The following is a 22,460-nucleotide window of genomic DNA, read 5'->3' on the forward strand; positions in this document are numbered from 1 at the left end:
ATGCTTTAGAAATATTAATAATCTGTCGTGTATGTATTCGATTTACTATCTAAATTATCGTACTGGTATTCTGGACTCCCCTAAATATCAAATGGTTCGCTCCGTTGCTCTGCTATCTTGTGTGGACATTCTCCAGGGTGATGGAGGAGATGTAGCTATTCAGCCTGAAAATACATCGCTTTAAAAACGCAAATTGTGTGAACTGTGACAACAAATTACAATGGCCGGTATAAGGAGAGTGAACGGGAAATTATCGGGAGTCAACCCGGCCGTCAGGTAAACGCCAACATCGAGTTGTGTTCACGGCCAACGGCTGAGCGAAACCGTTAAGCTAGCGAGGCTAACGTTAGCCGGAGCCGCTGACTGATATTTGTCGGTTTGTGATCGTCGGTTAATGTTAACGGTTCCGGAAAAAACACAGTGCTAATGTTAGCAAAATGTCTAACAAGCTACAGGTCATATTAACTAGCTGGTTAAGATACATAGTTATCAACCTTGTAACACCCACGTCGAGGAATTCCCCGTTATTTGTAATTGTTAAAACGTTAAACATGCTATTATGATGTATAGCTAATGAATTGTGTGGTATCTTTTACTGCATTCCGACACACAAACACACAATAAATGATATGCAACGCTAATAATTGCACATATAAGAGTTCATAATTACATATTCGTCATTATCCCGTCATCAGTTGAGAGAGTATTTCTAGTTGTTATGAGAAAAACAGTGGTCGAAATGTTTGTTAGTCATAACATGTGAACTCGTGACTGGGGGGTTAATTTGGGGTATTAATATTTATCATCATGATTGTCTCATACATTGTTAATAAATGCACTGAATAGATTCAACCCTACTGGTAAACTTCACCTGAAGTATGACAAAGAAATTCAATATAAGGTGCGAGTAACTGGCTATTTACAGAGAGGATGGAATAGTTCACTTCTCCTCAGATGGTTTGTGTTATACAGACCGCCAAAGCACTTTATAACACTTGTCACATTCATCTGTCCACACACACATTCATACACTAATGGCAGACACTGCGATGCAAGGTGCCAACCTGCTCATCAGGAGCAACCGGGGGTCAGTGTCTTGCTCAAGGGTACTTTGACATGAACCTTCTGATTATTCGACGATCCTTTGTCTCCTGAGCTTCTACTAAATAACTGAATAAAGGTTGTGACTAACTAGTTATATCTGGTGTTTTATTTTTTCATTTTCCAGTTGCTGTCGTCTGCGTCAGGTTCAGTCTCTGCTCTGTGAGGGTGGAACTGCTACTCCTGATGGCATCCTGTGCTCTCTCGGTATATCATCTCGCAAAAATTATTATCTTTAAGCTTGTATTTGCATGTCTTACTAAGACTCGAGTAAGTTATTTTGTAGCACAGATGCTGAATAAAACAATTTATAGTCATCCCAATACAAATGGGTTTTTTGTGTGTGTTATAGGAATTGACAGCAGATATAATGAGGGATGCACTGAGCTGGCAAAATACCTGTTCTATGGCTTGTATGGAAGAAACCAGCTGAATCTGGAACACGTCCTTGAGGAATTTCCTGAAGAAATGCTGGATGGTGAGTTGTCCCAAGTGTTGTGCACTAGATTTTGAATCATGTTTTTGTACCTGCTTTATTTCTTAACTGCTCTACTCTGACACGTCGCTTGTCTGCTTTCTAGATGTAATCTTGCTGATTAAGGCAGAGTGTGTCCACCTGTACTGCAACCCAATGAACTACAGTTACCTGCTGCCTTACGTGTCCCACTGGAGGAACCTGCATCTCTACTGCATGACTGAGGCAGAGGTTAAAAAGATCACCTCCTTCCCTACAGGGCTATTATTCATGTTAATTATGCTTCCTGTATGTGTAAGATAGGAGTAGGAACCTTATCAAGATTATTTAGGCATGTTGACCATCCACCTGCCTACAGGTTTAACCGCTATAGGGTATTTCATCACTGACACAATGTGTTCTACACAGGTAGTTGAGCCTTTTCAGAGTTGTTACTTGCCTTATATTGCTCTGAAAACTCAAAAAGCCAACACAATCGTAAATATGACCTTTTACAGCAGTGTAAATAATCAGAATTTTGAGTTCCTGTTATGTTTCCCCTTCTACTCACAGTATGAAGATGAGGAGGCAGCAGAGGAGTTCAAAATCTCCAGTTTTGTCACAATGGTGCAGGACTGCTTCCGAATCGGTGTACCAAACAGCTCCCAAGGTACATATCATCACATTTCTAATCTCCTCATTCATTCGATACACTGTGTGAAAGAGCTTGTGAAATGTGTCCCACACACACAGTAACATGACATTATGTCTCAGTAAACTAGAATACAATGTCATTTTTGCTAGTTTCACCGTGTCGGCAGTATGTACTTACGGGATAATTACACCAACAACAGCAGTAATTATACCTGTCCTGCTGTTACTTTTAGGACACATCCAGAGGTTTGATATGTTTATGGTGGAAAAGTGGCCCCTGATCCAAGCGTTTGCCCTGGAAGGCATCGGTGGAGGAAGCTTTTTTACCCTGAAGTACAAGGTATCTGGTAGAGTGTAGAAATAATTATTTTTAACAACATATTTGTACTACTACATTGTACTTACCTATTGCTTTTCCAGCTCATGGACATGAGTGAGAAGCTGTGGCAGGTTTACAACAGACTCGACCCAGTGTCCCTAGATACAGTCTTCACAGAGGTAACACAGAGCTCCGATTTTCATTAGCTGTTGCATTAAAGATTTAAAAGACCGCCAAAGTCATATTTAGTTTGCAGACATGTACTCTTATCTTGGTCTTGTTTGTCCTATTTAAGGACCTGATGAACTTTGAGAAGCAGTGGAGTGGCTTTTTCTCCAGCATGGACCTGGAGAGCCATCTCTCCATCTTGGAGCTCTCTGAAGCACAGGCAGGAGAGGTACGTTTGGTGTTACAACATTCCTACGATTATGTGGTTTAGAAAATACTGTACAGCATGAGAGGAGTGAATACATGATTCATTCTTAAGTTTGAGCAAATTTGCAAATTGAAATGCAAACAGAGATGTGGGCATGGAGGGAGTGGAGGTGTAGTGACTGGGAGGAGATTAAGTCGATATCTGCTTTAATGACCACCTGCATTTGTTGTAAATAAAATGTAGTTTACAAAAACCGCAAATACTATTTCCATACCTCATTGTTCAATGTCTGGTCTGCATAAAGTTTATTTTCATTAATCCACAGACTTTCCGTACATATTACTCTCATGGACTGATCTCAAGCAACATCACAGATAAAAGGTAACAGTCACATTCCACAAAGTCATCTGTAGTTTTGTAGTTTTGCAGAGTAGAGAAATATTGTTTGCTCAATCAAATGTTTCTTTATTTTAGTAAAAGTCAGCAGCCCTTTGTGTTGTTCGGGAAGCATTCATCCTCAGAGGATTTGGAGAGCTACTCCTTCAACTTTCCCTCAGAGAGTCATCAGGTCCGCAGCACAGGGCCTCGAGGTTCTACAGCCAGACACATGGTGAGAATATGAAAATAATAACTAGTTTGCTGTGAAATAAAAACAAAGCTAACTTTGCAAACCACACACCTTACTGTTGGGTCCATACAAATGGCTGGACGTCTTGCCAAAATGGTTAGTAGAGTAAGATTTGATGTTTTATTACACACCTGCTCAAGTTAAAAAGCAGAAGTGACCTGCAGCACCACCTGGTGAAGTACTGTGGTACAACCAGTGGTGAGTGATGTGCAGAGCAGTGTTTGATGAATCATCTTGAACATCTGGTGCCAAAACACAAGTGATTACTGATCTTATGTCTCTTGCTAGTTGAGATTCTTTTAACTTTGAGAAGTGGGAACATGTCATTAATGTAAAGTTTCTGTCCATTAGATTCTGCAGTGTGTGGCTCCAAAAGGACCTCTATCCTGCTCTCGGACATATTTCTTTGGGAGCACCCACTCTCCGTACCTTGGTGAGGTTTTACTTTTTTAAATATTGAGCTATCTTTCTGTGAAATGTTGCTTTGTGTGAAGTTAAATCCAGGCCCCATAAGGAGCATAGCCGACTTGGTTTTAAGTGTAATATAAGAAGCCCTTATTTGTAGCACCTGTGTATATTTTGTTTACACTCTGCTGTATTTCACACACAGGAAATCAAAACACAGAGCAAAAGAATACAGAAGTCTTGTAAGTAATTTAATTTTGGATCTTATGTTTTGTTCTTCTCTGTAACAGATTGATTAAATGTTTGTTTGTTAAATGTTCAACAATGTCTGAATGAATTTTACTTTTTTCAGACTTCTGTCACAGATTTATTCAGCTGCTGTTCAAGGAGTTCTTTCAGGAATTAAATGCTACTCCTGTACCACCAGCGCCACCAAGGTAAGAAGAGCACTCATCTTAAAATGAATCTTTCATAATGTTCCGTAGCTTGCACAGTTGTTAAATGCAAAACATTTATTCTCATAGGCTAAGGATGTGGCAGAGAACACCTTTCTGCTGGCTTTGGACTCAATGAATTTAAGTCAGTACCGCAGTTCTCTCAGGTACAGATTGATTTGAACTTCTCGCTGTTGTCCAGTATATGAGACTTTCAGCCAAGCATGAAATGAAATGTGTCATTTGAATCGGTTTGATTCTGTATTTTTCTCTCCTCAGGTCCAAATGTGAATTCAGCATTCAAGCAGTGAATAAGCAAGGAAGGTGTGTGATAACTAGTGCTTGTTGGTCGTCTGCACACATGTTTTATTTTCTGACCCAACTCATTAACACTTCATTGATATTTTTTAACCTAAATAGCCTGTTTTTAATTTTCAGGGTTATTCCTCTGACTGATGAAGATAGCCGTTATGTCATAAAGACGGTATGTCAGAGAAGCTTTTTTTTTGCTTGACTAAAAGCTTCCTGCTTTTTTCATTTTGACTAATTCTTCTTTTTTTTCTAAGGCCTCCATGACTGTCCATGACATCCCAGACCTGCAGTGGGATGGCGGGGACCTGGGCTCTGTGGTCTTCTCTGAGTCCTTCTTGGAGTCCAGCATCAACATTCAACAGAAAGGTACAGTATTGATTAGATTAAGTCTAATTAGAATGGATTACAGATACACTACACAGACTATATATTAAGCGAGACAATCCCCCTGCAGGTCAAAAAGGCAAAAGTCATTTTGTAACAAAGAGAGTCGTGATTCATCTTGCACCTCTTTGTCTTATCTGTCTCTGCTTGTGTTTTCCTCTCCTGCAGATGGCACTGTGTCCTCAGACAGCTGCTACACCATCCTGACTACAACTGTGCCTCGCTATGCATGCTGGCTGGTATGTGTAAACAAAATGAAAAAAACAAACATGTTTCATCCTTAGTTTCAGGGGGTAAACAATTGATTTATTCCAACATTGTCTTACAACCGTGTTGTTTCTAGATGGAATCTGATGTCAAGCAGTCTGAGCAAGCCCAACATCTTGCTAAGGTAAGTCGAGCAGCTTTGTGTGTCTACTGTTCAAGAATACATCCTTATGCATGAACCTCATCACTTACAGTATTTTCCTTCATCAGAAAGAGGACGGCACTTGTTTGGGAACTGCTCTGACTGTAGCAGATGCTGCATATGTGTTCTCCAGCAGCCAGCTCTCCACACACGAAGAAGGTGACACTTTCTAATATTGGCATTTATTCTATGAGATTGATATTCATTTACTATAACTTTATTCAATATTGACAAAGATTTGCAATTCTGCATAATTTTTGCACATTTAACATGTTTTTAAATGTTAATTTTAGGGAAAATCATCTTCTTCTCTGAGGGTCTGCTGTTCATCCATTCCCAATATGGAAGCATTACCCTGTCCAAGGATCACATCAGCAATATCAAGTTCTACGACCCGGTAATACTTATAGTTACCTTGCAGTTAAAAAACAGTTCTTTTGTTTGTTCCTTACAAAACCTCGATAAAACATTACCAACGTGTGTTTGACTTGAGGCTCCTCTTATTAACCAGGACTCCAGCGCTGTGGCGTCTCTTTTCGTGGGGTATGAAAGCAGCCTGCTCCCCCACCTCCCGTTCCCTCTCCACAGCTCGGACCAGTGTCTGGTCTTTGCTCTTCAGCCCAGGTCAAAGAGCCACAGGGCCTTCTATTCCAAGGTATGACCTCTGAAAGGGTTTTAGACTGAAGATTCACACGGACCATCTGAGCATAGCTGATTCTGTCATCATGCTTATAAAACATTAATCTTTGGATTGATTTCTAGATGGATTTATATGGCGTACTTCTTCATCTTCTTTATTTAATGCTTGTTAAAGATTCAGCTTCACTTGTATAAACCTTTTGGTCTCTTGGTTTCAGGTTTTGTCAGTTTGGCAGAACACTGACTCTGGACTTACTCTGCAATTGGTGGACAAAGATCACCTGACCTGGAACCAGAAAAACATGTAAGATGTCTCATTTTCTTTTCAACTAAACATCTGTTTTACTCCCCATTACAGCCACATTATTACTACTTTGTTAAGATAGCCTGTGATTTGTCTGACGCTGACATTTTTTCTCTTCAGGCACACCAGACTGCAGAAGCTGCACGACAGCCAGGAGCCACCGGTGGCCAAGCGCAGAGGCAGCCTGAAGACTTCCAACTCCCAGCTGCCAGAGCAGGACATGTTAGTATACACTCAAATCACTCAGTAGAGTGTTCCAGAGTTGGACTGAGCAAGTAATAAAATTCAATGCTAGGTATTGCTTAATCAAGAGCATGTCTTCCCATAGCAGCAAGCCCACATCCAAACTTGGAAGGTCTTTTCTGCTTAAAGAAAGAATACAACATCACGTAACTTAATTATCTAGGCCAAAATAAACACATTTCTTTCCCACCACTGAACCTAAAACAAAGAAGAATACATGAAAGGATAACTCTGCACCTTTGGCAGATTCATGTTCTTCCCAAATCCGTCCTAAATCTGTCACCTGGTATAAATAGACATCCGGCTGTTTTAAGGAAATACAGTACAGTGCTTCTAAAAAAGAGTCGCTGTCTTTTGCACAAATTTGCAGTCTCATTTTGAATTGCTCTGTTCCCACAGAGATACGTGATTGATAACTTTGAGCTGTAAAAAATGTAAGCAGAGTAAGTAATGAGAATTAAAGATGTGGCTGGTGCAAGGACATTAAAGTCTTGAGTTGCACTCATTTTGATAATTTGCAGTACAAATGCAAGATAAGTCCCTACATACATTTTTTATCTGGTTGTGCGAGTGAGTCATGACCCAATTTCTGCTCACTGATTGTTTTATTGTGGTCTATGCCAGGTTTCTTCAGCACTTTGCTTTGAGTAGTATTGGTCAGGAGCCAATTCTGTACGACCACCTGGGGGTGCTCTTCCCCTCTGCAGAGCTGAGGAATCCAGCCAGCAGTCAAGGAGACAAGGTGAGCATGTTGAACAAGGTGAAGTTGATTCTTTTCATTTAAACGCTTGTGGTTCCTTTGAAAATATTGTTACCGTTGTTAAGCTTAGCTGAGACTATTCAAGTCTGATGTGGGCTTTTTATTGTGTGTAAAGGTTGTGATTACCGTCATCACTGGATTACCTGGAAGCCATAAGAAGAGACTCTGCGACTTCCTGGTCCAGTTAAACAAAGAATGTGGAAGGTGAGAGATTTTATCCATTATGTTTCTTTTTTAATAAATCTTACATATGTTATACTTACTGAAAAATGAAAAGAACAACACAGACAAAAATAATTTGTCCATCTGTAGGTGGGTGGTTTACGAGCCCGGCCCCGACAGCTGTGACAGCTTCTCAGCCTCTCACCTGCAGCAGTACTTGTCCAGCTTCCTGGAGAGTCAGAGAGGCCCTGGAGGCAAACCCCGTCTGTTGGTGCTCTCACCTGGGTAAGAAAGCCAGCTGAACAGCTTGATACAGCTTGATACAGCTGGGAACTGAGAAGTCAGGACTCATAATCTCTGTATTTTAAGAGAACAATATCAAACAGTATTCAGTGGTGACTTACTCAGTTGTATGTGTTTTGACTGTGCAGATACACAGATGTTCTGGATGTGGTCCAAGCTGTGCTTTTCCACCCCGACCCAGTTGTCCAAGCATGCTTCACCATCGGTGCCGTAACTGCTTGTGTGGACCCCCTCACTTCCTGTATGGAGCACAGGTGAGGTCTTGTGTTGCGAGTAAGTTTGGACAAGCTTCGACCGGCCAAGAGAAACGTATATCAGGTTAATTCATGTCCATTAACATCAATCTCCTCCTGTTTCTGAGTCGGCATTTAAGAAAATCCCAAAATGTCTAACTGAAGTAGACTGATTAGATTTCCAGATGGGTAAAAGAGGCTCTTCATACGCTTGAAACTAAGTGTGATGGACTGAGACCAAACAAAGATGTCAGTTACTTTGCATATGCAGAAGAAAATGTTTCAAAGTTGTGTTGTTTGCATTGTTGAAATAAAAAATGTAAGACCAGTAATTATATATTGTTCTGATTCAGAATTGACTCAGTTGCAAACTTAACACTTCAGTAAATGTCCTCGAGCACTGCTCTCTGCTTTGTGCCAATGTTTATTACAGGTTCCCAATAACTGGCAGGCTTTTACTATGAAGAAACTATGCATATATCAAGTTTGTATTAACAGCATCTGAAATAATTCTTCTCCAAAAATCTATCCAATGTGTAGAAAAATATTCAGCACTTGTAGGTGTGAAATGTGACACAGAAAAGTTTGCAGCTTGCTCCAGAGAACGGCAGTTCAGTCAACCAGGATTCACAGCAGATACAATAGATTCAGTGACCCAGTTTCACAACAAAAAAACTACTCAAATCACTCCTGGAGCACAATATGCTCTTCTGCTATCTGTCTGTGTGCTCAGAATGTTCCAAAAAAACATATATTTTCACCAAAAATAGATTCCATTTGGTCCTAGCACAGTTAGCTTCTTACATTTTTTGGTTTAAAATCGTTAAATGCAGCTGCATGTAACAAAGGTGAGCGTCTAGCAGCAAATGTTAGCAGCATATTTAGCTGTATTTTGCAAAGTTAAAGAGGTCGAATAAGATAAAACAAATCAGTGGAGGAACCTGAAATTCACATTTAGGGTTTCATGGAGTTCAGTTTTTGAAGCAACATATGGACAGAGCAGATGATGACAGACAGGCCCGGATGTTGATAAATTGTTGATGCGCTCGAGGTTTCCAGGACGAGGTCGAGGCAGGGTCCCTTTTTACAGAGAGGATCAGTCCTACATTTAATCTCACTCTTCTTTTGTTACAGGCTTTAGATGTAGCTTACAGAGCTTCTCGCTGCCGTAGATTGACTGAGCTGCTCCACACAATATGACATACCACTCCGGTTAATAGGCTGTTTTCCACTGCAGAGCCAAGCATGGTTGGCCAGTGATACTTATATACAGATAAATTCAATCAAGAGGGTCCAGCTTTTACAACAGTGGTGCTGCCATCTTTCTATACCAGATATTTAATTAAAAAAGTGGTGTAACAAATGCTCTCGTCACTGTTCTGCACAGTAACGTTTGTATGTAATAGAACATACATGCAGGATTATGAAAACTCCCAGACTTGTTCCGACAAGATGTTTGTCTAGTGAGCTGAACTTTAATAATATATTTTTTAAATGTGTTTTTGATCCTGGGCTATAAACATGCTGTGATGACCCTCCAGTCAAAGTCTGATGAGCCTCATCGGCTCAGAAGTGGAAAAATGTGTAATAAGAGGTTTAGTTTGCAAATTGTTTAGCACTGACTTTTCCATTTGAGTCTTCCTCATCAAGCCCCCTATCACTGTCTGTTGCCATAGATTGCGTGGAGGTCTGCAAAGGCCCACTATGGCGCTAATTGGGTGTGGTTAGCCCAGCTTAGGTCTGACCTGCCTGTCAACCCCCTCAGCATAGCCCCTCTAATCCCCCCAGGTCCACATGCGCGACCAGCACACCCTCCTCAGCGAAGCTCATCAGTCAGTCATGATCCATTCTTTGTGATGAATGTAGACAGTTCATTACATCAGGACAGGAAAGATAAATGCCTTTCAAATTGCTGATGCCCCAGCCTGCAGGCTCCCTGAGAGTCTGTGGAGGCTGGAGGGGGTGTGGGGGCAAACTTGGCTCGGAGAAGTTGTGTATAACACTGATCGATGTGAAAACTCAGGATAAATTATGTTAAGATTAAATGAGATTACAGAAAGCTTTTACATTGGTCAGTTGCCAGTCATAGTCATGATGTCATCTGATGAAAAAAGCCTCACGATTGATAACCGGATCGCTCGCCAGGGGCCATAACATGGAATTAGCCTGTTTATTTCTGTACAACGTTGGCAAGCACCCATTAGTCATAACTAGAGTTATTGTTTGTGATGATATTGTTGGAAAAGACATGAGTTAGAATAAAGAGGACTGATGATTTCATAGATTAAAACACAGCTCTTGTATCTGTTCTCTTAGGTACAGTGTTTCCCACAATGCATCAGTGACAATCTGACCCTAACCCCAACTGTACTCTGTGTATTATGATTTAATTTGATGTCCTGCTGTCTCTTGTTCTATCAGGTTTGCTTTCCCTAAGCTGTTGGAGCAATGCAGTCAAGGTAGGTCCCGTCCCTGTTGCACTGTTCGACTGTCCAACGACAGAATAGAGGATAAACTTTGTTTTACGTATTACTGAGGAAACACCACATCTATATTCATTGATATTGATTTTTTCCAGAATTGTAATGCTCTTTTGGAAGCTGTTCAACATTGCCATTCCAAACATATGTCATGCTGCCAGGTTGCACAGTATCACCATTAAAGTTCAAGAGGAGGAGTTCTGCATGCACATCCAATGATAACAGTCATACTCTCGCTGCAGAATAAAGAATCGAATTAGAGATCCAACACAGGCGCGTGGTGAAGTGATGAATTCATGTGCAGCAATGCTTCGTGGTTAGCTTTTGCGATTCACACTCCAGCAGAACAATCCTCCATCTTTGACGAAGGCCAAAACAAATATGGAGGTCATTGTGTTCGTTTGTGCAGTGGAGGGCTTAGTACACCTTGTAATGTAACACAGTCCAAGAAAATTAACATTTTGAGATTGCACAGAACTTGCTCTCATGGTGGTCCGACAATCACTCATTATGCAGCTGTTCTGCACCACTATTGCCTCGGAGCTCCAGGTCCTTAAAAAGTCTCAAAATTAAAGTTTAATTGGACATCCCAGGAAAGGCTCAGGACACCTTTCCCCCAACCGTTCTTTCATGTTTTAGAGCACACAGTCTGTCTTGTACTCTGTAGTGACAGTTTGAAGATTTCATTGCCATTATCCTCACTGTCTTTGTTTCTGGAATCAGAAAAATCCCAATTTGGGCCGCAGGGAGAAAGTCTGGCTCAGTGGAGCTGAGGAGCAAACACCACAGTTTAATCTGTCAAAGGATTATTTATTATGTGTTTTATATCCAAGCAATCTCTTCGAAGGAATCAGAATGTCAGTTTCCCTAAAAAAAAATTCAACCTGCAGGTGGAGTGCAGCTGCAGTAAATTGAACCTTGTGTAAAATAAGCTATTTCTGCAGTAGCATTACAGATGTGGTTTTGTATTTTCAGGAAAGTGAGCCAGTTTTTCTTGGAATTCATATTCCCTTTCTGTGCCTCGTTTTATGTCAGGTATTGTGAGTACAGTGGTGTTCACCGGGCTGACAGCAGAGCAGAAGCACCCTCTCATGCAGCATGTTCAGCAGTTGGTACGCTCTGCCAACCCCACCGCTGCCTTCATACTGGCAGAGAGAGGAGCTGTCACCAGGTAGGCGCCCACAGAATTGTGATCAATGCCGCAAACAGTCACTTAACTGCTTTTTATCTTTGCCTAAAATATTCACTTCAGGCTACATTTTATTCTGCTTTTCGAGTGTGTGTCTGAATATGTTAGGTCAGAGCTCTGCTCAGTTAGCGCAGGGATGTGTCATGAACATTTCCCCATGCAGTCTGTACTTAAAGAATACTTATTTTTAGTAATTAAAAGTAGGACATTTCCTGAAGCAGTTGTGTGGCTTTTTCACGTTGTATTTGCGCAACTATAATACACATATTTATACAACCTGTGTGGGTTACGGTTAGTGTTACATATTCATACTGTAATGGGTTTTTTTTATTACCTAGGAATGAAGATGTGAATCTGATACTGTCTGATAGCAGCTTCAATGAGCCGCAGATGTTGAGAGCCCGTTACGTTCTCTACCCTGGATGGTAAGAACCTCATTCTGCGTTCCTCTCTACTGCTTGTGACCCCCGTGTGTCCTCCCGTGTCCACACTCAACCTTTTGGCCGTTGAGCGACAGATTGGTGTTGATTCCTGCCTCGGCGTTTCTCCGCCCTGCCTCTGCTCCCTCCCTGCGGTTTAATTGACACTCGGCTGCAGTGGTGGGGGTATCGGCTGCTGATTGCTGTAAAGCCCCTCAGGGCATCTTGTGTTCTATCACCAGCTGCCTCCTGGCAGCACAGTAACAAGCTGTTGGCCATACAGTTGCCATGTACACAGAGGGGTTCTCCTTCCCTTTGGAGCTTGTCCAGTCAGCCTTCATGCCACAGTGGTCAGCCTAATATGAACCTCTGCTAAATCCCCCAGTCAGATCATATGCTGCATATCTGCCCACAGTCTGGCTCTTTCGATTGACTCATCTTCAGGCTTTATTTTATGTCTGATGCTTTTTATACTTTCTTAACTATTTGACCATGGCCTAAATCTTTTTCACCTGCTGAAGAGAGTATCAGTATTAACAGATTTATCTTCCACATGCACAGTGATACCAGCAAATCTCACACACTGGCCTCTTTCCTGTGGGCAGCTGGTAGAGTAAACAACTTTCCAGCCAAAGACAAAATGTAGCACAAACACTTGGCTTGCTCCAGACTTAACTTTCTCACCATTTGTGTTATGTGCACGTGTTTTGTGTTTCAGGTGCAAAGGCCGCTTCTTCACCGGTTCTGGTTCTCTGGTCTTCACCCAGCACCGCCTGGCTTTCAGCCGCCCCCTAGAGAGGCCTCTATTTGTCACCCGCTGCAAAGGTGAGATGGAAAAGAATTCTCCCCCCCTTTTTTTTTTTGACTGTTACACGTGACAGAAGCTCCAGATATGAGCTGGCAGGGTTTGGGGATGATTGCATAAGCTGCCTCTCCATCCAAATATGGAGACAACTGAGGTCTCAGAGTAATTGTCTGCGGTTGCTGTGAAATAATCTGTTTTCCCAAAAGATGCACTTATGACATCTTGCCAACAGCTATGCTTTTCAAGAAAATATAACTTAATATTGTTTAATCCTATAATTTATGCTTAAACTATAATAATATTTCTGCAGCGCTCAAGTCGTCGCTGAGGCCCAGCCCCTTCCGAGGAAATGTGTACAATGTCTGGGGAAAAGTCCGATTTTCTGGTAGGAAAGACGTGTTTTTATTTTACTTTCTCAGATCAGATTTTGAATTCCTGACAACTTGCTTTTGTCCTGCATTACTAAACAAATATGACTTCTTTCCTTGGTAAATATTTCAACCTGCATTTGCATTTCCCAGTTTTGGGAATAATTAAAGAAAAGGTTGCCCTCAAGGCAGGCAAGAAGCTCCTGACGGTAGGAATGCTGCTCGGTTGTTGCTCTGGTGTCTGGTGTTTAGAATTCAGCTCATAGTCCACTGCTTTGGTTTCCTCTGCATAGTTTTCTCACTCTTTTTTCATTGGGAGACTGTGTAGAGCTGTTGCATGAGGAGAGAGTGCAGGTGGCTGTGAGGAGTTGTGCAGAGAGCGTGCAGATATTTGTAGAGAGTTGTGAAGACAGAGGAGTGTGGAACGCGTGTGAGACTCTACTGTATGATCCTATCCTGATACTCACATTCCTTTAGTGTGTTTCCAGTCTGTCTGTAGAGCAGTGTATCATTTACATCACTTTATATTTAGTTTATTTTACTTTATTTTAATTTAAGCTGTTGCACTCTCAGTATTACTTTTTACATGAAGTTGGGACATAATTGAGACGTTTAATCTTATTTTTTTGCCACGCACGTGAGTTCTGTGAGCCATTTTTGGGAACAGAGAGGTTGAATGTATGTTAAAACATTAACACCCCCACCAACACCATGCTGTTACCATATGAAGCTGCCGTAGCACACGCAAGGTGTAAACTGTATGTGCGACTTGGGTGCGAGCTGCTCTTTCTCTGGAACCTCCAGACTCAGACCAGCTGATGGAGGTGAGCTACAACACGGCGAGCGGGAGCCTGAGGGTCGTCCCAGAGCAGACCAGTGGCCCTCTGCCCTCGGGCCCCAAGGGAACCAACACCTCCTTCTTCCTCATCTTTGATGGTGTCGGCCTCACTGAAGACGGCCTTAAGGACTGGCTCAGACTGTGCGCTAAGCAGGTTGGCATTGAAGTGTCCCTGCTGTTTTTGATAACAATACACACTGAGATTCGTTTGTAGCATCAATCAAATCCTGTGTAAGAAAATAAACAGCTTAAAGGCTGTTTTCTGTTTGATGTTTACAGAGGCAGACAAAGAAGCCGAGGAAGACTAAAAATACCCTTTCACCACAAGAAATCAAGCACATACATGTGAGTGTGTTTATATTTATAATTATATAATTACATACAATGCAATTTTATATTTACCAGAGGTGGAATATGTGATGGCCAAAGTACATTAAAGCCCCTCTGGGGTGTCGACTAGGAGCAATGTTTTTATGGGCTAGCACCTGCTTTGTTGTGCCTATATTGAATTACTGGCATGTATGCGTACAATGCACATTTGCACTTCCCTGTTTATAGTATCGTACTCGGTGCTGGTAGGAAATGTAGCAGTGTGAAGAAAAAAACGTGGCTGTATATAATGCAGCTTTCAAAACATTTCCCCGATAATGTGCTTTGTAAATGTTTGACATTACATCCATCCAACACAGTTCCCACAGGAATCCATCGACATGCATACATCGCAACTGTGTTTGTTTGGAAGAAAACCCAACACACTATTTTTAGGCTTATTGTCAATAAATGCCCCGGCAGGAGCGAAAGGGGTGTGAAATCTTTGATGTTGGATACAAGCCTCAGCAGAATGTCCTCCTGGTGGTCTGATGCTGTTCTGTTTGTTTGTCTGTTTGCTTGGAGGTTTTTCCTTATCTTCTGAGAGAGCTCAGCTCGGGTCAGGAACTGATATTGATGTGGGCCTTCTCAGTCGATAACCTTGAGTGAACTTGATATTGTGTGTTTCTCTTCAGATCACCAGGCACTTGGATCCACTACCGCCAGGCTACTTCTACAACGGTTACCAGTATGTGGACATTTTTGGAGGAAAAACAAATCTCCATCCCAGTATCCTTCTCAGTGACTCTTGCTAAAGGTTAGGGTTAGAGTAAGGTTCAAGTTTGGAACTTCAACTATATCTAATTTTACACCTGTAATGCTGTACTGGAGAGGTTTTTATGTGTGTTACAGAGACTAACAGAAAGAAACAGTTGCTCTTTGGATCTCTTACGACCAAAGAAAGCAGCGATCGTGACTCATTCTGCAGGTATTCTTGCAACTGCATTGTTCTTCATGGTCATTGTGCTGCTGTTTCCCTTAACATTGCTGTCACCGCAGACATGGAAGAGTTCATTAAAGACTACATCACCGAGGCCAACAGAGAGATCGAGCTGTTCAACCGTCAGCTGGAGCTGCAGGGACAGCCTGACCTGTTTGACCCGTGATAGAATCTGTCCGTACGTCCACTGCCTCCATCGGTCTTGTTTAACTCTGAGGGAGCCGCAGTGGGAGGGACAGGGAGGGAACATGGGGTTTATGTACTGAACGCTCCACTCGCATGGTCAATGTGTGTTCACACCACATGCATCTGCACAAACCGCTGCAGTCCATTCGTTATCTATCCACTATGTCACTTTGTTAGCATGGAAAGGTTGAGTGCAGGTGAGATTTTAAACAATGACATCACTATGATACGCCAGTTATGTCACGTTGCCTCGCTGCAACACTACCAACGGTACACTTAGCACTTTGGCGAGTCAGATATCATATTAATCAGATAAAAGTGTTAAACTGCTGCGGTCACTGGTGTCATTGCAAAATTAAGAAGCAAGAAATGAGAGTCGCTCACAACTGCAGATAAATCTGAAACATAGCGCAACACAAGAGTCCATCTTTAACCCGATGTGATTACGACACTAAGCCCGAGAGCTATGAGACGTTTCACAATTGAAGGGAATTTCCAACCCCACGCTCCTGCAGCTTGTGTGTTTCTGTTTATCACAGTTGGCAAATTAATGCCTCTATTTCTGGATAGGCATGGATAGCCGTGTGATTCTGGTGGGCTCCCTGGTGGGGTTTCTCAAGAATCGCTCCTCCTCTGTTGTCACCCAATCCATGGCCCACCTGTTATCTTGTCTGCGTGCCACGCTGCAGCAGAGGGAGCGCTTGGCCATAGAGCTGTAAACATTGGACAGCCTGTTGGCTGCAGACAACTGATGAATGATGCCATTAATCACATAGCTAAACGCCGTCCCAGTGCTTTATTTTAAGACTCCTAAAGTGAATCTAATGAAAGTGCAATAAAGCAGACTTCAGTCCCTGCAGCAAAGTGTCGTAGTTATGAAACAGCTGAGGCTGACACACATTAAATCACTTCCTGAGGTTTTGTGTCCACCAGAAACTGTATTCTGTTCATTTTAATGCTGCTATTGAACAGCGAGAAAGCAGGAAGACACCGAAAGTTAAGCTAAAGCTCACAGCAGCAGGTTGGGATGACACATTTCACCATTTCGGTCCAAATGTTCGTTTGTTGTCATTAATGTGAACATTCCTTTTAGGGTAGGAAAAGGGGGAAAATGATAAAATCCGGGAAAAAACCTGGATTCAGTTTCCTGTTTGGTGGTTAGGTGTGGGTAAACACGAGTAGAGCCTTTAGTGAAAGGTCCCGAGGCTTTGTATTAGTGGTGTGATGTTGCAGAGAATCAGACTTCATGTCCTGCTTAAATGGGTAGTTATGCTCCTGTTTGCTCTGCGATCGTGTGTCACACTAACGTTCTATGCATGTCTTCCTCTAACCAGGGTTCCTACACAGAGATGTTTGAAATGTTATAACTTAAAAAGGAAAAAAATGTATTTGATAAGCTCTTAGTAATATTTGTGAAATGACACGTTGAGTTGTCATTTGGCTGCACATTTGGGTTGTATAAAAACCCACTTAACCAAATAAGAATTTCAAAGTAAAAGTGTGCTAAATGAGCACACTTGAAGCTGTAAAATGTGTAGGAACCCTTCTACAGTCTCCGGAGATGTAACGGCTTTCGTTCTCTATGGGGTCAGCAGTGTACTATACAGACAGGGGTGCTGAATTGATACTTAAAAAAGGAACATTTAAATGCACACGAAGGTGCGTGCATACTGCTGCTACTACAATGGTACGATTTATTACATTAGCCTTTTGAACTTTGTACCAAAAAAATAAGCGCCTGTACTCGATGTTGAGTCCTGTGAGATTTTTATCATTTCAGATAAGAGAGGGAGGGTGTTTCTGCTAAGAGAATATTTTAAGTCCCTAATCTTATTCCTTAGCAGAGGAGGGGGGGGAATGCTTGCTAGTATTCACTGTTGTTTGATGCAGATATTTTTAGATCAGTGGGACCATGTCTGCCTGTCAGCGCTGTCAACAGCCAGTAAGATTGAGAGAATCAGTAACTTTGTTTTTCAGCTGGCGGACAAACCGCGAGTGAAAACATCGTTGGCGAGTTATTTTCCCCACCGGATCGATCGTGATTCAAATGATCCTGACACTGCTGGCCCCATCCGTCCACTTTGATCCGAACAAGCCATACCATCCTATGCTAGATGTGCCACTGTCTTTTTAGATGAATAATACAATTGCATAGAATAGCACATAACATAGCAATGACATGTATTACCCTGGCATGTTCCAGCCAGCAAAAGAGGGGGAGAGGAGGAGCAGCTCGCCCCGCGTTACTCATTCCATTAGCTCCTCTCTCTCAGTCCTTCTCTTTTACTCGATGAAAGAAGTGCAATTGTACCTTGTGGTTTTTATATAGTCTACTTACAGTATCCTCAAAGAGCTCTTTAAGGACGACAACACGCAAAAAAAAAAAAAGCGAGCCACTAAATTCTCAGTCTCTCACAGCTTTTGTTCTGTCGTCCGCTGGATTCGGCCTTTGAGCGCTTGTAAGTTCACGTAACGCCGTAACAAGTCTGAACAACAGGTGAAGGGCTTTTCTGTTGCCAAATGAGATGCCACCAGGAAAAAAAAAAAAAAAAAAACATTACCTAAGATGCAAACAGATTACAGTGCTTTTTTTTTTTTTTTTTTTTTTTAAGCAGAGCAGGATAATATGTAACATAAATCCGCTTGTTGACAAAGTCATAACTCTTGTTTAAGCTGGATCCCCTGTTTAGCGTTTCAGAGATGTACTCTCAAAGCCCTCTTTTTTTTTTTTCTTTTTGAGCAACAGTTGCTGTCGTTCTGGAGTTACGTAATACTGCAGAGAGTTACCTTGATTGACAGTGGAACAGTCTGAGGCTGAAGTACGGGAGACTGAAGGTGCCACAACTTTGAAAACCTGCTCCACACGTCAGAGAGCAGAGAATCTGAACCCATAATTGGCCCACGAGATCAGAAGATAGTCCTTAAAGAGTCGAGGGTTACATAAGATGTTTGTGATATTTAAATCAAATTAACACTAACACATATACACACACATATATACACGACTGCTACTACTAAGTACGTCTACACTATTTTGCATGTGTTGAGATGTCATGTGAAATATGATGCCACATATATCCTGACAAAAATTGCCTTTCACCAAACTGGTACAACAAAGAGAAAAAAAGAATCACCTTTATTTTACATATCTGCGAAGAAATTTGAATTACCTCAAAGTGACAAATAGTATTTTTGTAAGAGAATTGAACACTGAAGGTGCGAGCGAAAACGTCTCCTCTCGCACAAGCTACAAAAAAAAAGCAAAAGCAGATGCAATTTTTTTTTTTGTAGGAAAAAAAACTAAAAGAGAGAATCTGATCGGTTGTGAGATGTCAGGTTTCTCTGATCCAGCAGTGCCTTGGCTACGGCTAAGAAGAGCAGAGATTAAAGCTGCATTCAGAGCTCCATCCCTCCCTCCGTCACAGGGGGAGGAGGTGTTGTCAGGCAAAGGATCCGTCCTTCAACAGTGTTGGTGAAAGGAATCCATGGAGTTGTTGTTTAAAGCAATGTGTTTTTACTAAGCCAGAGGGTAAAGTAGGCGTCGTCACGCGGGGGTTGGTCGCTGGAGGGCTCGGGGACGATTCAGGTATTCTTGCAAACTAATCAAAAAGATGTGGGCGTACAGGCTGGGTTCCACAGCGAGGGCTGGAACCAGAACAGTTCTGAGACTGTAGTTTAATTTATTTTCACAGTGGTACGTTTATTGGTGGCGCATTTGAATTCATTTCATGAGCAACACATCGTATCAGTTGATACAAACACTAGAAGCAAAGCTGCGTTTTGTTCGGGTTCTTTTAGCTAATTAAAATAGAAACACTTATATTTATTTTTTATGCCCAGCCCTAGTGTGGATACAAAAAAGCTTTGTATCAGAGTATGGATAAAAAAAAAAGAAAATGCAGATTGAGTTTGTGACTAAAGTTGGGTGACCCCTTCTTACTGCACATTGGGGGCCCACAGAGCCCTCCACGAGCCTCTCAGCGCGACCGCTACGCAACTCTCTGGCAGACCGAGCACCCTGCTGTCTTCATCCTGTGCGTGGAGGCTAGCCGTTTTTGTAGCTGAAGTTATAGGACAAAAACAAAGTTTGGTGTTAATTGGTTTTATATAAAGGGGTTGAAATGTGACGTTCTCGCGCTGCAGCGTGATAACGCAGTGCGAGAAGGTTTTTGTTCTTTTTCTAGTTTTGATGATTGGCTCCGATGTTCCAAAAGGGCCAACGGTGTGGAATGTATGCACTTCTTGACGAAGTGGATATTTCTGTGGTATTTTTGTGCTTATTGGAGGAAGGCGGCTCGGAAATGGATTTTTTAACTGTCCAAATTTTCTCAGGCCTCAGGGGACCGCTGGTACTAATTGTTTGGGCCGCTCTGTCCTATGGAGGTTAAAAGGGAATCACGGGCTCTTCACCCCACTGTCCTCACAGACAGCGAGAGGAATTTGCTCAGGTCTACTTATTATTTCCAAACCTGAGATTACATATTTGTCCCATCAATCTCGAGTGTTGCAGAAGAAGATGGGGGTGAAATTGTGGTTAATATCTTCTGTCTGTAGCCGCGATGCAGCTGTCGAGGAACAGTAACGATTCGAGTTGGGAGGTGTTTGATGTCACGATGGCAGAATTAGATCTGAGGGAGAAAAAAAAAAAAGCAAAGGGCTCATTTCTTTCTCTGCCATCTACAGGCCGTCCAAAATAAAAAAAAGAAAAAACTAACTTATAAAATAATTTATTGTCTCTATTGTGATGAGAAGCAAAAACTTCAAAAGTGCCAAACTGACCTCCGCATTTAGTTTTGAGGGTGTTAACATGCTGCGAGCGTGTCAAGTCAAACTGAATTGCATTTGCACAAAACTACTGTAACTTCTGTTTTTTTCCTGTGACTGATGCTTTTATAATCTAACTGTTGTTTTTATTGCACCACGTAATCCATTAAATATTTATATGGTTGATCAACCCCTGTCCTTCTCTGTTATTATTATTTCTTAAGGAAAGTCTGCGTTCTGTTGCTGTGTGATTGTGCGATAACAGTTTTGCTCTCAGATGTCAGCCGCCTCACACGCGGCCAGTTTGACATAGTAGTGGATTTGACACTTGGTGAGACGACACGGATTCACTCTGCGCATCCAAACCATGTATCAGCACCAGCTGAGGCGGTGAGCTCTCTGTTGTTGGGCCTGGGAGAGCTAGACTAAACAGAAACAGTCTGCCGAGTGTGTGTGTGTGTGTGTGTGTGTGTGTGTGTGTGTGTGTGTTTAGTGGTTCGGCTATTAACACACTTCGTTAAAGAGAAATGGCAGCTGAAACGGTGCTGAGAGAATGTGAGGAATCCTGCCCCACATAACACACTTTTAGCCCTTCGTTTCCTTGAGTGTGTGTGTGTGTGTGTGTGTATGTGTTTCTGGGTGTTTCAAAGAAAGGAAGATCGAGTCTGTCTGTGTGTGTGTGTGTGTGTGTGTGTGTCCTTGTATTGTTGCCAGGCAGATACAGCCCTCCACATGGCTAACCTCTGACATCAGCGTTTCCTCGCCTCGCTCCTGCCACCACTGAGCCGCCAGTTTCTCCCCAGCGACTCAAGGCGAACCCTCCCCGCCCTCCGCCCAGAGCACTTAAAACACACTCTTACCGTATCTTTTCCACCGTTAACCGCCCTTTTTTTTTCTCCTCCCCGCCCCACTATTGTATTTTTACTGAGGCAGCGAGCCCAGGCTATTTGTGGGCTATTATGACAGCCACATGTAAACACTCATCACTCTCACTGGCGTCTGCCAAAGCCTGCCGAGTGGGCCCAGGTCACTGCAACAATAGTGCACTGTACAGAACTGGATCTGTTCACTTTTACTGAGCGGGATTGTGGGGGAGTTTTTTTTCTTCTTCTTTTAAACTAAAGCTGTTAAAGTGCTGCCAGCCTTGATCTCGACTTTAACCGTCCCTCTGGGTTCGACTGTTTTCATGTTGTTAACCGTGAGACACACTCAGCTGCAGCCCGACAACACACTCCTGCACTACATCCTACATTCATGATGATTTTAGTTCAGTTTTTGTTGGAAATGTGTTGATTCAACTTTTTTTTTTTTTTTGTGCACTTTTAAAGCAGACGTCTGTACAGCCGGTAGGCTTTATTGAATTATTCTGTATTATTTTGTCTTATTTATGTAATTAAGGGAAAGTTAAGCGACAGAAGTGGAGGCTGCAGAAAAGTTATCATCTGTTTATCATTTTCTACTTTTGATCAGGAGTAGACGGTTTGGAGAAACTTAAGGACTGCATGTTAAATCTGAAGAAGCCTTTTCTTCTTTGAGCTTCAGTGACGGCGGGTTTCCAAGATCACAGATGGTTTGACATCGGTTGGCATCTCGCATCACAAAACAGAAAACTATGTTGATTTAGGGAGTTATAACTGCAAAAATAGGAGTTGCATGTGTAGTTTACATGATAATCCAAATCATCTGCCTGGATATATTAATTAAAAAAGGGTCTACATAACAATTTACTGCAATTTAAACTTTTTTTTTTTATCGGCCATATGTGAGCGGATTGTAGCGGGACCCTGAAATATGAGACCTTCCCCGTCTCTCTCGTTTGTCTACACAAGCCTGAAGACAATTTGTTTAAAATAAGTAAAATATAGTAAAAGTCTTGTGATTTTAGCCATTTTAAAGCAGAAGTTGTACATATTATATCTTTAAAGATCTCTGATAGGTCCATGACATGATGAGAAAAACAAAGAGGCCCTCAGATGTTTTAT

General features: G+C 42.0%; 1 protein-coding gene across 2 annotated transcripts; it reads left to right on the plus strand.

Moving 5' to 3' along the window:
- Positions 1-94: 94 nt before the first annotated feature.
- Positions 95-20,668, plus strand: c16h20orf194 (chromosome 16 C20orf194 homolog). Of its 2 annotated transcripts, none has more exons than XM_037071175.1 (37): positions 95-276; positions 1,229-1,308; positions 1,454-1,579; positions 1,683-1,807; positions 2,129-2,225; positions 2,443-2,549; positions 2,630-2,707; positions 2,824-2,925; positions 3,230-3,285; positions 3,379-3,514; positions 3,884-3,965; positions 4,143-4,179; positions 4,290-4,374; positions 4,462-4,538; positions 4,651-4,695; positions 4,810-4,855; positions 4,938-5,049; positions 5,236-5,306; positions 5,411-5,458; positions 5,545-5,635; positions 5,770-5,873; positions 5,988-6,131; positions 6,334-6,419; positions 6,540-6,641; positions 7,287-7,390; positions 7,536-7,626; positions 7,735-7,869; positions 8,016-8,141; positions 10,542-10,579; positions 11,636-11,771; positions 12,128-12,214; positions 12,927-13,033; positions 13,324-13,398; positions 14,186-14,373; positions 14,499-14,564; positions 15,224-15,317; positions 15,588-20,668. In XM_037071175.1, exons 1-37 carry the CDS (start codon positions 221-223, stop codon positions 15,692-15,694), a joined length of 3,447 nt encoding a protein of 1,148 aa, XP_036927070.1. In that variant the 5' UTR covers positions 95-220; the 3' UTR covers positions 15,695-20,668. The 2 variants fall into 2 exon arrangements, with proteins under 2 accessions (XP_036927070.1, XP_036927069.1); XM_037071174.1 differs by having other exon boundaries at positions 96-276; positions 7,287-7,404; positions 7,538-7,626.
- Positions 20,669-22,460: the final 1,792 nt, after the last annotated feature.

This window comes from Acanthopagrus latus, chromosome 16, assembly GCF_904848185.1.
Source record: "Acanthopagrus latus isolate v.2019 chromosome 16, fAcaLat1.1, whole genome shotgun sequence".
NCBI classification, from domain to species: Eukaryota; Metazoa; Chordata; class Actinopteri; order Spariformes; family Sparidae; genus Acanthopagrus; species Acanthopagrus latus.